General features: G+C 39.6%; 1 protein-coding gene across 1 annotated transcript; it reads right to left on the bottom strand.

The window, feature by feature from the left end:
- Positions 1-5,293: 5,293 nt before the first annotated feature.
- On the bottom strand, positions 5,294-6,807 carry LOC146469000 (orexin/Hypocretin receptor type 1-like). Its single transcript, XM_085124062.1, has one exon. It carries the CDS (start codon positions 6,771-6,773, stop codon positions 5,553-5,555), a length of 1,221 nt encoding a protein of 406 aa, XP_084980188.1. The 5' UTR covers positions 6,774-6,807; the 3' UTR covers positions 5,294-5,552.
- Between the last annotated feature and the right edge of the window lie 7,807 nt (positions 6,808-14,614).

Consider the following 14,614-nt stretch of genomic DNA (forward strand, 5'->3'; position numbering starts at 1 on the left):
AAAGTTAATCTATGGAGATTGAAAATACCAGATTAAAATAGGAACACTAATTACAAACAGGTCTACAGTTAATCAATAAAAATTAAAAAATAGCAACACTAAATGCATTCAGGTTATAAAACAAAATAATACAAAACAGGTTACAATAAAAAACTGTTATCATTGAAATCTACACGCGTCGGACCAACAATTGGCAGAAAAAGACCTGAGTGAGTTAGAGCTCTTTGAAGTAGCATTTAGACTAGTGTATAGTTTAGAGGCTGAGTATGTAAAAGACCTGTAGCTAGACTTTGAAGTTATTCTTGCCATGTGAAGATTAAATTTATTTCCAGTATGAACAGATGTAGCATTCCGAATATGAGGCCGGGTAGATGGTTCCACTCTGGGACGGTGCGTTCCTGTAGTGTTGACGGTCCTGTGGATTGCCTGGTGGCACGCCCACTCCTGATGATCTGCATGGCTTTCAACATCACAAGGCCAAGAACAATTTTGAAAATGAAGGTTAGGCAGCTAACAACCCTCAGCGCCTCGAGGCTCAGCCATTCAAGGTCGATCAGCAATCTTAACAGCAACCTTATCAAAGGCCTTGCAAAAATCTAAGATGATCATATCAATCTGTTATCGATGATGGAGCTCGAGTGCACTGGCAAGATCTTCTATGAGTAAAGCCAGTTGTGTTTCACATCTTCTGCATTGTCAGTCAAGAGGTCATACAAGGTGTAGATGTTTATAATGATGCAGGTCTTTAATTTAATTCTTGAAAACAGCCGGAGTAATACGTGTAGTTCGCAAGTCGGAGGATAGGTATCTTGTGTCAATAGAAGCTTGATAAATCTTTTGCCGTACAGGAGCAACGCTTCATGCACATTGGGGTAGCACACAAATAGGGATGCCATCAGGTCCTGAGGCCTTGCGCTCTTGAAGGTCTGACAGTATCTTGTACACTCCCGACGTGCTGATCACCAACGGTGATAAGCCTGGGATACCTAAGTCTTCTACAGGCTGCATGGTTTGGATGAGAGGATAGACTGAAACTGATGATTTAGCGCGTTTACCCTGTCTTTAGATTACGTAGCTATTTTGCCAGATTCGCTGGTTAATGATGAGATACCAAAAGAGTTAGGCTTTCACGATTTAATATAGTTCCAAAAAGGTTTGGTATTATTTGATTCCAGTGAAGCATCAACAGTACCTGACACGTAATCGCACTGTTTGTTTCTGATGCGTCGGTCGAGAGACCGTCTATATGTTTCCGAAAAGAAGCCCAATCAGCATCAGAGTTCGATTTTTAAGCTTACGTTTCTTATTCAAAGCACGCCTTACGCCAGTGTCAATCCAAGGTTGAGAATGTTTGTTGGTGACAGCTCTGGAGAAATGTTTTTTACCATACACTCCACACGAGTTGAGCGAAACTGGTTCCAACATACATAGAACATCCTCTGACCGGAGGAAGGATGACAACATAGTAAGCTCTTTGTTAAGAGCTGGGATGTCCTTGGAGATGGGTCTGACGTTCACGTGTTGCACCAGTGATTCATTGTTCGTAAAGAATAGGTTCGGTATAATCATACCTCTTCAGTCTGGGCTCAACAACTATTTATTGTAGGTTATGGTCAAGCTTTACTTTGAGCTGGATGTCTACCACAAGGCCTGGACCGATTGAGAGTCCAGTCAATGTCAGGTAATTTTGATGTATCCTGAACAGGAATCAGGGCCGTAGCCAGAAAAAAATAATGACTGAGGCAATATCCATGGTTGAATTTCCCGCCTAGCTGTTTAGGGTCTTAAATATGATGGCTACGTTTAGACAAAACACTGGGATCAAAGCTTATTTGATAAAAATTCCGCTAGGAGCCTTAAAGGACATATAGATCTAGAGATGTAGGTGTTTTGGCGGGGGGAAGGGGGAGAGGGGAACTATTTAAATGCTACTTTAGGGGCTCTGTGTTCTTGTATGCGACTTTTTAATGTGTTTGTTGGTGGTTTGTTTCTATATGAAGACCTTAGATAACAACGGCCTAAACCAGGTTCGGCTGACCAGCGGTTTCGTGAAAAGTAGGGTCTCGCAGGCTCATAAAACCTGGTCTCGGACGTTCTCGTTTCTAAAAGGCAACGAATTTAGCTGTTATTCACCTGTTCCCACTGGCATCCCATCGCTGTAGAACCTCGAGCGGGTCCACAGGGATTTCGCTGTGGACTTGGGCTAATGCAAGGCCATTCAACCTGTGCTAAAATACTGAATGTGACTGGGCTGAAAGCCTGGCCTTAGCAGTTACGCCCGACATTAAATTTCATGCAACTCACTCCAGGTCTTCAACTTGCGGAGAGCGCTAAAGCTGCGCTCGCATGAACAGCTTCCTGCACTTAGTCGCGCTGTCGCCTGTCCGCTTTCCGCCTCTACAACTTCTTTCCCACCATCTCCGGTGGCTTCTTCACTGATCACCATCTTTACTAGGTGGTCAAAGTTGCTTAGCTAAATAATGTCAAAACAAGCTTAAATTTTGTTTCGATTATTGAGAAGAACTGAAAGCATGTTATGAGAGCATCTACTTGCCGCTTTCTTTGAAAAAAGCTGTTGATTAGATAGAACGTTCCCTGCTAGCAGAGGTCTCTGACGGCAGAGACCTCTGCTAGCAGGGAAATAGAACGCTGCATTTTGATAGATTTTCCTCACTCAGATCAGAGAGGACATAAAAAATCGAGAAATGACGGCAAAACACATGAAAAAGAGTCAGTTTTTTTTAGGAAGTCGCTGCCTGGTTAGCATGAATTTTTGCTTAATTTTTCTCATCTGTAATTCAGGCCACTGCCTGATTCGCGTTATCATTAAACATAATACCATGTTGCGTTAACATTTTTTTATATTTATTTAACTGTTGTCAATTTATTTGCTGCTAGCGCCTTTCTTTCTCCTTTAAAAAAAAAATCTTACTTTCCCCGAAAAAAAAAAACAATGACTGAGGCAAGTGCCTCGGTTTGCCTCATACTAGCTACGGCCCTGGGAATTCTTTCAAGGGAAGCCCGGAGATTTTCAGCATAGGCTTCATCGGATGATGGTCTATAGAAGGTTTTGACAAGCCTAGGGTAGAGCTTGAACCGTGCATTTGGAGCTGAACCCATAACAGTTCACTACCATTTTGAGAGATGTTCCCTAAGTGATGCCACAAGGTCGTTTTTTGTGGCAATAAAAACACCTCCATGTGCATCAGATAATCCGGCTGTCTTTCCCGAAGACTTGATATTGTTGTGGAAACAATTCGCCAGAGTTAAGTGAAGAAGTGAACCACGACTCGATGCCAACTATAACATCTGGGTTCTCATCCTCTATCAAAGCTAGCAGTTGTCCCTCTTTGAAGAGAGGTTAAAAGAGGTTAGTCTTCCCTGTAACAGCAATTGCTGTAATCTTTGTAGTCAATAGAATCATTTTAGATTTTAAATTTTAACTTTATCTTGTTCATGAACTATACAGGATCTCCCACGTTTGTTTATTTTAATTATTTTCTTGTAAATATCTAACTTTTACTAGTACGATATTTTGTTAGTGTCCCCAATTAGTCTACCTAGGCTAAATACAACGACACTTTAATAAAGGTTTTACTTACTTACTTACTTACTTACTTACTTACTTACTTACTTACTTACTTACTTAGCAGTCTATGTGCATTGTACAGGTTTTACTAGCAAAGTCCGTTTCGCTCCCGTACCGTGTTAGTACACAGCATGTGATATCTTTAACAAATGCAGATGGTCAAGGTACATTTCAGCTCGTTACCTTTGGGTCTCATTACTTTGGAGTCGCTATTTAGTAATTTAATATTCCAGAGTGGCTGCACACGAGTACGATTTCCTTGACAATATATTCTTATGCACGTACAACAAAATAAACATTTTTTCCAGGTCTCCTTGGGAAAACAGTTCTTGAACAAGAAGATTTAAACTCGTTAAGGAAACCTTGATCGTGTGTAAAGGCTTTTGCCACAGTCTACCAAGTCTCAAGCAAGCTTGGTAGTCGCTTACAAAAACAAACATAATTTGCAAAGAAACTTGGTCATGATGTGAAGTATATGAAATTATTCATATATGAACTGTGGATGTAGATGAAAGTGAGAAGTAATCATCGCAGTGAATTTTCCAATTTATGCAATTGGAAATTAGAAGCCTAAAAAAAATTCAGGGTTCAACGGGGTTCGAACCCGTGACCTCCGCGTCACCGGTGCGATGCTCTACCAACTGAGCTATGAAGCCACACATTGGGAGCAAGGTCAATTGTGGGTTCCCATTTTCCCGTGAAAGGAGTGAAATGATGTGAAGTATATGAAATTATTCATATATAAACTGCAGATGTAGATGAAACTTGGTCATGTGAACATGTGTCAAGGGAAACTTGCTAGTGTACCAGAGACTTAAGGATGATCAATTTTTTTGGGAGGAGGGGGTTAGGTCACTACTGTCAACGGATATTTGGGATAGATTTTGCTCATTAAATAGAACAAAGATCCTCGAAGTTAGTACGCAACTAACGTAGTTGCAAAAAGAAAGCCTGAGAAAAAAAAATCAGTCATGAACGGAGTTCGAACTCATGACCTCTGCGACGCCGGTGCAGTGCTCTACCAACTGAGCTATCACAAGCCAACTGGGGGCTGGTCATATTGTTAGTTCGTAATATATCCGTGAAAGATGAATAAATAAATGTAAATACATCAAACATATTTTGAACTGTAGATAAAATATTAATTAGAAGAAAGATCCTCGTAGTTAGTACGCAACTTAGGCAGTTACGAAAAGAAAGCCTGAAAAAAACTCAGGCTTGAACGGGGTTTGAACCTATGACCTCTGCGATGCCGGTGCAGTGCTCTACCAACTGAGCTCTCAAGCTAACTGGGAGCTGATCGTATTTTGATTTCGTAATATACCCGTAAAGGATGAATAAATGAATATGAATTTATGATATGAAACATATATTTTGAACTGCGGATGAGAGATTAAATAGAAGAAAGATCCTCGCAGTTGGTACGCAACTTAGGCGGTTACGAATAGAAAACCTGAAAAAAATTCAGGCTTGAACGAGATTCGAACTCATGACCTCTGTTTGCAACTGCCTAAGTTGCGTACTTACTGCGAGGATCTTTCTTCTATTTTATTTTTAATCCGCAGTTCAAAATGTATGTTTCATATATTCATATTCATTTATTCATCCTTCACGGGTATATTGCGAACTCACAATATGATCAGCTACCAGTTGGCTTAATAGCTCAGTTGATAGAGCACTACACCCGAGGGTTCGAATCCCGTTCAAGCCTGAATTTTTTTTTTAGGCTTTCTTTTTGCAACTGCCTAAGTTGCGTTCTAACTGCAAGGATCTTTTTTCTATTAAATCTTTCTTCCGAAGTTCAAAATACATGTTTCATATATTCATATTCAGATTGTGCTCAAGAATTTTATTCTCAGACATTTGATGTTTGGAAAGAAAAACATTCATGCATTTTGTTAGATTCTGACTCGGACATGTACGCCATATAGGCTAATTTTTAAAAGGTGAATCATAGCATTCACTACCTACATGAAAATATCCTTATAAAGGATTTGCGATAAAACTTGCTCATTAAACCATAAAACACCGGATGCAAAGCACTTGGTACGCAAGTTAGAGTAAACGAAACTCTGGCAACAATTTGACGGTGTGGCCAGAATACAAACGCTTCAACATTAAATTCCCTCAGAAGAAACTGAACTTGATAAGGAATATAACAAAGTACAAAAATTAACACAAGTGCATAAACCATTTTTAAGATATCGTTCTCCAGTTCAAACGTGTCTTTGTTCTGCTGGTTGTACTCTGTTGACGGCGTGGTTTGGTCATGATGTAGGTTTTCGCCGATTCCACTCCTCACGTCGTTTTGTTTCAGGTGCCATTTCGTTCTTTGCGGCTCTCCTTCCTTCATTTCTGTGATACCATTTTTTACAATTTTCGAGAGTTCTATTATTTCGTGTTTTGCATGCGCCATTTGGCTCATGACGCCAATTTGTTCCTTGCCACCCGTTGATGGCAGAACTAAGGACGATTTAAACGTATTGCCTTCCTGGTCCCGAAGCCTTTGCACGACAAGGACATGTTGCCTAATTTTCTTGCTGACTACGACATAAGATATCGTCATGATAACAAGTGGTAGGGCAAAGTTGATGACGAAAAGAACGACTGAATAAATATTCTGGTAGTGCTTGTAGCCTTCAGGAAACAGTTCTTCGCAATGATGAATCTCACATTTTTCTCCGTATGAATTCACCACACGAAAATGTCCTGTAGGAACTGACAGCCCAACGGCCCCTACCCACGAAACAAGTATAGCACAGCATGTTTGTCTACGAGTTGGTTTTCTTACCATTGGCTTGATGAGCAAAACACAGCGATAGACAGCAAGGAGGGCCAAAGTTGTTGTGACGACCAGCAGACTTGCTATTTGTAGAGGCTCCAGAATCTTGCACATCACATGCCCCAGCTTCCAAGACCATGGCGGTTCGTAAGCGTGAAACGTAAATACCAAACAAACCATGCTGACAATTTCAGCAAAAGCCAAATTACTGACGAAGTAATGTGCAATGGGTTTTGGGCCAGGATTTCTCCATACTGCTCGGCAAACCACATAGTTTCCAACCAAAGCGAGTGCTGCTATCAGACTGAACACAATCGTGCGAGTTATTCTTAATGCTTCTGGTTCAGTAGTGAAACTGTTTTCGAATGTCTCGTTTATCCTTGTGCAAGACATTAAATCCATGACGGGCGTTCGCTGGTGATCAATTATTTTAAACGGAAGGAGGATTTATCAGAACAGCTATTTGTCAACACAATAGCCCCTATGCAAAAATGGAAGACATTTTAACATTCTTTTGTTGGCATTCAAATGAGCTCTGCTAACCTCGTTCTTGAGTTCAAAAATGAAAATAATATTTTACCTTTGAACGAGGCTAGTTTGAACACAGACGAAATAATATTAAAATATCAGTCATTTTTGTATGAGCTCTATTAGTTTGAAACTACAGGTGTAGGTAGACATGATTTAGGATGCTAAAATAAACCTACAAGCCAACGTTTTTGTTGTGTTTGATCGGATAAGATAAATGCCATTCAAATCTTAGCAGCTGTCGTTTGGTGACTTGCGTATGAAACATTACTTCTTGCCGCGCCTCCGGTTTTACGTGTGGTCATGGATTGCTGTTAGGTTTGCCCCCTGAGAAGGTGTTTTGAAAACTGCTTGATTAGCAATACCAACAAAGGAGTTCTTTTACTGATCTTCACTTTTTTTCACAGCAGGCAATTAGTGTTTCAATTTGAAGATAACAACAATACTCTTTTGTTGAGGTCCTGATTCGAAATATTTTTCTTTCCAAGAGGTTAATGCTCGTGCTTGTTTGTCATAAAATTATGTTTCTAAATGATTGAAACTGGCAAGTATAATAATAAAAAAAAAAACAGGCCACTCACTGGGATTGTGATCATGTAAAAATAAGCATACAACTATATTTCCTAAAGGTACGCAAGATATGTGCTTTGCTCTCGAAAATCATTCACGAGATAACTAAATATTAGACGCTCTATGTTTTTTAAGCCAGACGTGGATATTTACTTGCATTTCTTTTTGTATTGAGAACTGCCACCATAAATTTCACATCCTATATACCATATACTATGTCTATATACCATAGCCAGCATACAAGAAAAACCATCCTTCAATTCCCAATATATCAACTCGCAAATCCTCTTCACTGTTCTCTATATTTTTATTATAGTGCCTGACGATAGAATGGGCCCTTTGAAGCTAACGGTCACATGGTACAAAAAACTGCTGGAGATCAAGCTACGCACTGGGGCATCCAAAACAAAGTGACTTCATCCAGTCAAACTTAAATAATTATTGTTTTGGATGTCCGGGTCATGTCCCAGTGCTTAGCTTGCTCTCCAGCAAGGCACTTTTTGTACCATGTGACCGTTAGGTACAAAGGGTCCATTTGTTCAAAGATCACTGAATGCATATTTTGCTTAGTTTGTGCATCAAAATTTGGAGACTTGTGAGTTATCCGACCAAAGGTATAAACCAGCAACAAAGGTATCTTCCTATTTCAACCAGATATTAATTCCTCTATGCATATGAGCAGATATTGCGTTTCACAAACATTGATCTCAATTGCATACTTTTTCCTTAGCTAGCAGGCTTACTTCTTCTAGCGTCAAGAACATCATGAACATTTATTGCCTGGTAAATAGAAATATCATTTATGGGTGGCAGGGATTTGTGCTTGGGTGGCGATTGAGGTTTTGATTAACATTAGCTATTTTGTGTTTATAAATATATGATATGTTTTTAATTAACTCAAAATATATTTTAATTTTTTTATTTATGTTTCCGCAGATGTAAGCATAACCATTTCAATGTTTCAGCCAAGCTTATCTGAATGATCTTTATAAGTAGCGCCTTGGTAATCAAACAGGGAACACAGTAAAACACGCTCACAGACTGCACTGTTGAGGTTACAAATTACAAAATAAAGAGCAATGTTTTTTTTGGCTGCTAAAATACTTTGCTTTTTTAAATGTCAAATGTTTCAGTGGTCTGTATCGAATGTTAAATGGACATTTTGGTTGATGCTCATCTCGTTCACCGCAACTTTTAAGAGAGAATGTCTGTGACGACCGCGTGATATCAGTAAAATGTGGCACATGCTTCAAAAATTCAAAATCTTCATATTTCGCTCAGAGATACCCTATGATAAGCCAACAAACGTGATATATTTTTTTTGTTCAAAGCTGGCTGTATTTTCAAGAAAATTCTCCAAAACTGTAACGGGCGCCGACCGTCATAAAATGGCGGGAATTAGTGCGTCGAGTAACAACACAAGAACTTCGCTCGTGTAAAGCGCAAAAGGAAGCACGGTTTTTTCAAATTGGTATATTTGTGTAAGAGACACTGGCAAATGATTCAAGTCTAAAACCAGGATTGTTTACTTAACTGGGAATGCACGGCAAGAGTTTAAAAATCACCAATATTTCACTGTTTAAAAATCTCATTTTGGAGCAGTTTTTCAATAAACATTTTTCCCATGCGGTATAACTCAGAAGCGCTTGAAATTAAGGCTGTGATTAGTGGAAATAGTCTTCTTTTCAAGGATATAAATATTAGTCTGGGGCTCTTAACTTCTGCACGGAAAAAACACGCTCTATGTCGAGAAAAATCACAAACTCCACTTGTCAACAAACACAAATAATCGAATTAGTCTCCGTTATCGAAGCCAATATTCCAAGCAAACTCTTAGTGCTTAGCACCGTATTTGATTTGAAAGTCAACATTACAAGTTTACCTTGCAAAACTTGTGGCTGTAGATTGCTTTTCATCGCCACTCTCCCTTCAAAATTGTTATCTTCCCTTCGACCATGTTTACCAAAGCACAAGTAATCAACAACCATACGTATGACTCCTGCATGAAACATTACAGTTCCTGACAGATTCAACCATATTTGAGTCTCCACACAGCTATAGCAAATAAGGTAACTCAATTGTACCATTAAGAACGATGATGCGATTATCTATAGTCGCAGAAGAAGAAATTTTGCAGCCCGAAGACGCACACAAGAGGAATCGTCTGTAGAACGAGACGATCACGCAATGAGACCAAGCGCGCAGGACACCCAACAAAATAAACAACCAGGTTATATTTTTTTCCGCAGCAGTTTGTCTGCGTCCGACTTCAAGCTTAAAATCCCCTAGCTGACATGGTACTAAATCTGTTACCAGCTTTTTATCTTTTAGTATGGGATTTTTTAGTACAAATGTTTTACAAGCAGATGCTTTGTACATCGTGCACGTGCAGTGGACAGAATGGTACCACTGGGGGGGCTGGTGTCAAATGGGCACACCATGTCCAGCTCAATAGCCCAGCCTTGCCTGACTTTATCGACGAGACTAAAACAATAAAAGAGAACCGCATTTAAAGGCAATTACAATTACTTCTTTACGATAAGAAAGTTCGCGCTTTATGTAAGCTACGCTCAAATAAATCAACCATTTATTAAAATCATCTTTTACATTATTCAGATGTACACTACCCGCGTTTAGCAAAAGCTATTCAAGGCGGGTAGTGTAACACGGGCCGGTGGTGCAAGTGTCACCTGAAGGTTAGCCTAACAGTGGTATAAATGCCACCAATGCTTTTAGCACTCAGCTTGTAAGGCCAATGAAGAACATACTTAAAGCAAAAAGCAGATAAGAGCCCGGAAAACGAATCTTATTGCTGGCAGATGCAGCCTAGACAAAGTGACTGAATCTTTTTCATGTAAGGCTGTTTGCGATGAACTGATGTGTCAGTGACATGCTAAAAGACAAACAAATGTCCTTTAGAAGGACAACATTTTCAATGCCCTTTGTAACATCAGCTAGGCTTAGCTTTAGCTACACAGTTCCATATGGCCGATGAATCCCGATTAATTGCAATTTACAGCCACGGCATATTCCTACCCAAAGTAACGATAATTATTAGGACAACTGTGCTCCTGAAAATAAAAAAAAAACAAAACAAAAAAGTTTCTAGAATAATATTAAGCACCGCAGGGTTCTAACCACGGCCGCACCCATACTCATGGTCAGAAATATTTAGAGAAGAAGGTTAGACCCTCAAATGGTTCGGATGGCCACGTTGAAATTTTTATGGCGGCCCCGTCTCCAATTTGGAGATGTAAAATAACCACTGTAATGAGCCCCTCAGTACCAGCGATTAGTCTGAAGGGCTTCTGAGGGAATATAATGAGACTACAAAATTGTGTAACTGTCAGAGTTCAGTTTATTTGAGAGAACTTAACGGAGTTCTTCACAGATTAGTAGCTACGCCTATAAAAAGTATCCATAATAATAATAATAATAATAATAATAATAATAATAAGTTCAGTTTAATAATAATAATAATAAGTTCATTCACATCAGTTCATCGCAAACAGCCTTACATGAAAAAGAATCAGTCACTTTGTCTAGGCTGCATAATAATAATAATAATAATAATAATAATAATAATAATAGCGTAAGCGTTGCATTTATAGTTGGGTTTCCAGGAAAATAAGCATGTTGGTTTCATTTACGGAAAAAAAAATTAAGTTCGTGATAAACATTTTAATTAAATTATCGCACACCAAAAACAGGCTAGTTATGAAAAATGCGAGCTTCTTGTTGCAAGTATATGTTAATTTTTTTCCGACTTACGGCTTTTCGCTCAGTTTGAAAATAAGACACAACTTTTAAATTTCATATTGACCTTCCCCTAACATGAATTAGCAAAACTACGTTGCCTTACGGGAAAATTTGTACCTGTTGGCTCTGGTACGTCTTAGATAGTCTCCGAAAGCGCCTTGTTAATACCGCGGTCAGCCTTGCGCGATTTCCCTTTGGCGTAGCTCGATAAGGTATCGTTGGGAACCTCTCCACCACCCAATGCCCATGGAGGTGGGATGAACTGGACAGATGGTCATGTCCGAAATGTCACAAGGTGCAGTGAAAATTGAAGCCCGTGCAAAAATTAAGTTGATCTCCGACTCAACATCACTTACGCCGACAGACTGTGTGTGTGCTGAGATGCTTTTTCCACATGGAAGCAACGGGAGGATAAGGGCACTTTTTTTCTTTTGCTCGTCTTCGTTTATCTTGGGAGCACTGTCCCCCAGCTAACCTCTGAAACCAAAAGAGCAATTGATATCCATTTCATGTGTTATCCGGAAGGACAACGTGGCTGCGCGATCATCTGTTTGTTTAAAAATTTTGAATGACGCGATGGTCATTATATATATCATTAGGATTGGTTCACCTTATTAAATTTGGTTTTCTTTAGTGTTGAGCGTTCCCGCTTTTCCCTTCCCATTATTTTATTACTACTTTCCTTCTTCTAAATTTTACATTTGTTTATTTCCTTCATTTCTTCCTTTGTTTGCTTACAAGTTCGTTTTCTTTCTTTCTTTTTTTCTTTCTATCGTTCGGGCTGCTTGTCTGTCGGTCGATGGTAAGGTTCTTTCTTCCTTAACCTATCTCGTTCTTTTTGGCGTTTTTTCCATTTATTTGAAGAATTTTGGATCACAGAGTGTCTTTTTTAACAAACCAAAATTATTTCCTTATCCGCAAAACTTGTGTAACACCTGAAGGAATATTGGTAACCAAGCCTTCCTTGTAAGGAGTGTGATATGTCATTGCGTGACATACAAATGATATGCATGGATTGAAGAAGTCAAAACGACAGTGTCGCTCAGTAATCGAAAATCTCGCTCAATGGTCATTTTTTTACGATGAAACAAGCTCAGTTTTACGTTAGAGAGAGATAGCAGATATGGTGTATTTGAAACTGCGAAGAATAGCACCGATGTTTGTACAAGAGCCACCCAGGTATCGTTCGGATAGTTGTTAATTTCGTAAACTCGAGCTCGCTGTCGGAGGGAAGATGGTAATTTTGAAGAGAAAGTAGGAATGAAAACCAATCTACAGCCACTGTTTTAGCAAGGTAAACTTGTAATGTTGACCTTCTAATCAAATAGGTGCTAAGCACTAAGATTTGCTTGGAATATTGGCTTCGATAACAGAGACTAATTCGATTATTTGTGTTTGTTGACAAGTGGAGTTTGTGATTTTCTCGACATAGAGCATGGTTTTTTCGTGCAGAAGTGAAAAGCCCCAGACTAATTTTTATATCCTTGAAAAGAAGACTATTTCCACTAATCACAACCTTAATCTCGAGCGCTTCTGAGTTATACCGCATGGGAAAAATGTTTATTGAAAAACTGCTCCAAAATGAGATTTTTAAACAGTGAAATATTGGTGATTTTCAAACTCGTGCCGTGCATTCCCAGTTAAGTAAACAATCCTGGTTTTAGACTTGAATCATTTGCCAATGTCTCTTACACAAATATACCAATTTGAAAAAACCGTGCTTCCTTTTGCCCTTTACACGAGCGAAGTTCTTGTGTTGTTACTCGACGCACTAATTTCCGCCATTTTGTGACGGTCGGCGCCCGTTACAGTTATTGGTAATTTTCTGGAAAACAAAAGCAGAGCTGAACATTAGAAATACACCACGTTTATTAACTCATCATAGAGTATGTCTGAGCAAAATATGAGGGTAGTCAATTTTTGAACCCTGTGCCATCACTCACTCAGTCATGAAAAAAAGGCGCTCTTAAGCCCTTCAGCTTCATTACCGACCGTGATCAGGCCAGGACACACTCAGCACTCAAATGTGTTATTTGATGCCGGGGTTAAATCACTATTTTCAGTTGGATACTTATGTCGCTGTTGGGTGATATTTTTCGTTATGCTGACTTGGGATGAATGCTATTATCTTCGTCAGTCAGGTTACACTGATTGGATTGGAATAGTGAGATACATACGCCACACATGAATAAAATACCGATAAATGATTAAATATAGAACAATTGGAACTGAAAACTTTTAACTTCTGAGAGGACATTTGACAGATGATCGAACAAACGCAAATGATCGAATAAACGGTCGCCTAAGAAATTACTAATTTTACCAGACAGTGATTCTACGCTAAAACACGTGCCATTTTGTAACAGTTGTGACAGTCGGTGCACACAAAACAACCAGATCAACCATGTGCTCCATATGATCTCAGTCAAATGACTTCTGATCTAGGAGTAATGTTCAATGTTCACAAATATATCTCAAAGATTCAGTCTCTGTGGCGGTTTTCTCCCTCGACGAGGGTGCCTATTGAGAACGGTGTACCTGGAGATAAATGGCTTTCTTTGTAGTGTCTGCAATCACTGTGCCTGTTGTCTACTCGGGAAAATAAATTCTCCATTCTTCCTGCATCAGAACGTCTCCCAGAATGTTTCTGAGTGGCCTCATTTAGAGAGTGCTTGGGGCAGACCAACGAATCACTCACCATCTTTGCCTGAGGTTTCCCAAACCCTTTCTCGTGTTCGAAATGGCTCTTTAAAACAGCAAGACTTGAAGAAAGGTTGCATTCTGTCCTCTTCTGGTGGTCTACGTGGAAAATCGTATTTGGTTACGCAGCAAACTAGATAGGTGCGTGGACTCCGCTTCACCTGGATGATCGCTCCAGGAACCAACCTTTGAGCTCCATGTCGCCAATTTTGAACGAGCACAACCTGATCAACATGAACTCCAGGAGTTCAACCTCTTCCTCAACGTTTTAACGGCGTAAAAACAGAACCTTAATCAGTGACAGTGTGAACGCCGCTGCGGTTCAAGATGAGGTGTTAGGCCCCATCCACACTAACGCGTTTTCGTTTGAAAACGCATACCTTTTGATGCGTCTTCGCCTATCGTCAACACTAAAATGCCCGAAAAAGCCGATGAAAACGGAGACTTTCGAAAACGGTTTCAAACGTGGAGTCTCCGACACTCTGCATTCTCACTGCTTCCAATGGGGGTATCCACCCATCTTGGGCCCAAAAATAGTTTTTAAAGGTTTATCATCTGTGATCAACCTAAGCGTTCCGCCCGTAAGGGTACGAATGGAACCTCTTCACTCCAAAGACTATGAAAATCGCTTTTGTTCAATCTGAGAATAGCTACCCTTACTAGCGGAGAGAGTGCTGGAGGCAAAG

This window comes from Pavona decussata, unplaced genomic scaffold (genome assembly GCF_977016875.1).
Source record: "Pavona decussata unplaced genomic scaffold, jaPavDecu1.1 SCAFFOLD_128, whole genome shotgun sequence".
Taxonomy (NCBI): Eukaryota; Metazoa; Cnidaria; class Anthozoa; order Scleractinia; family Agariciidae; genus Pavona; species Pavona decussata.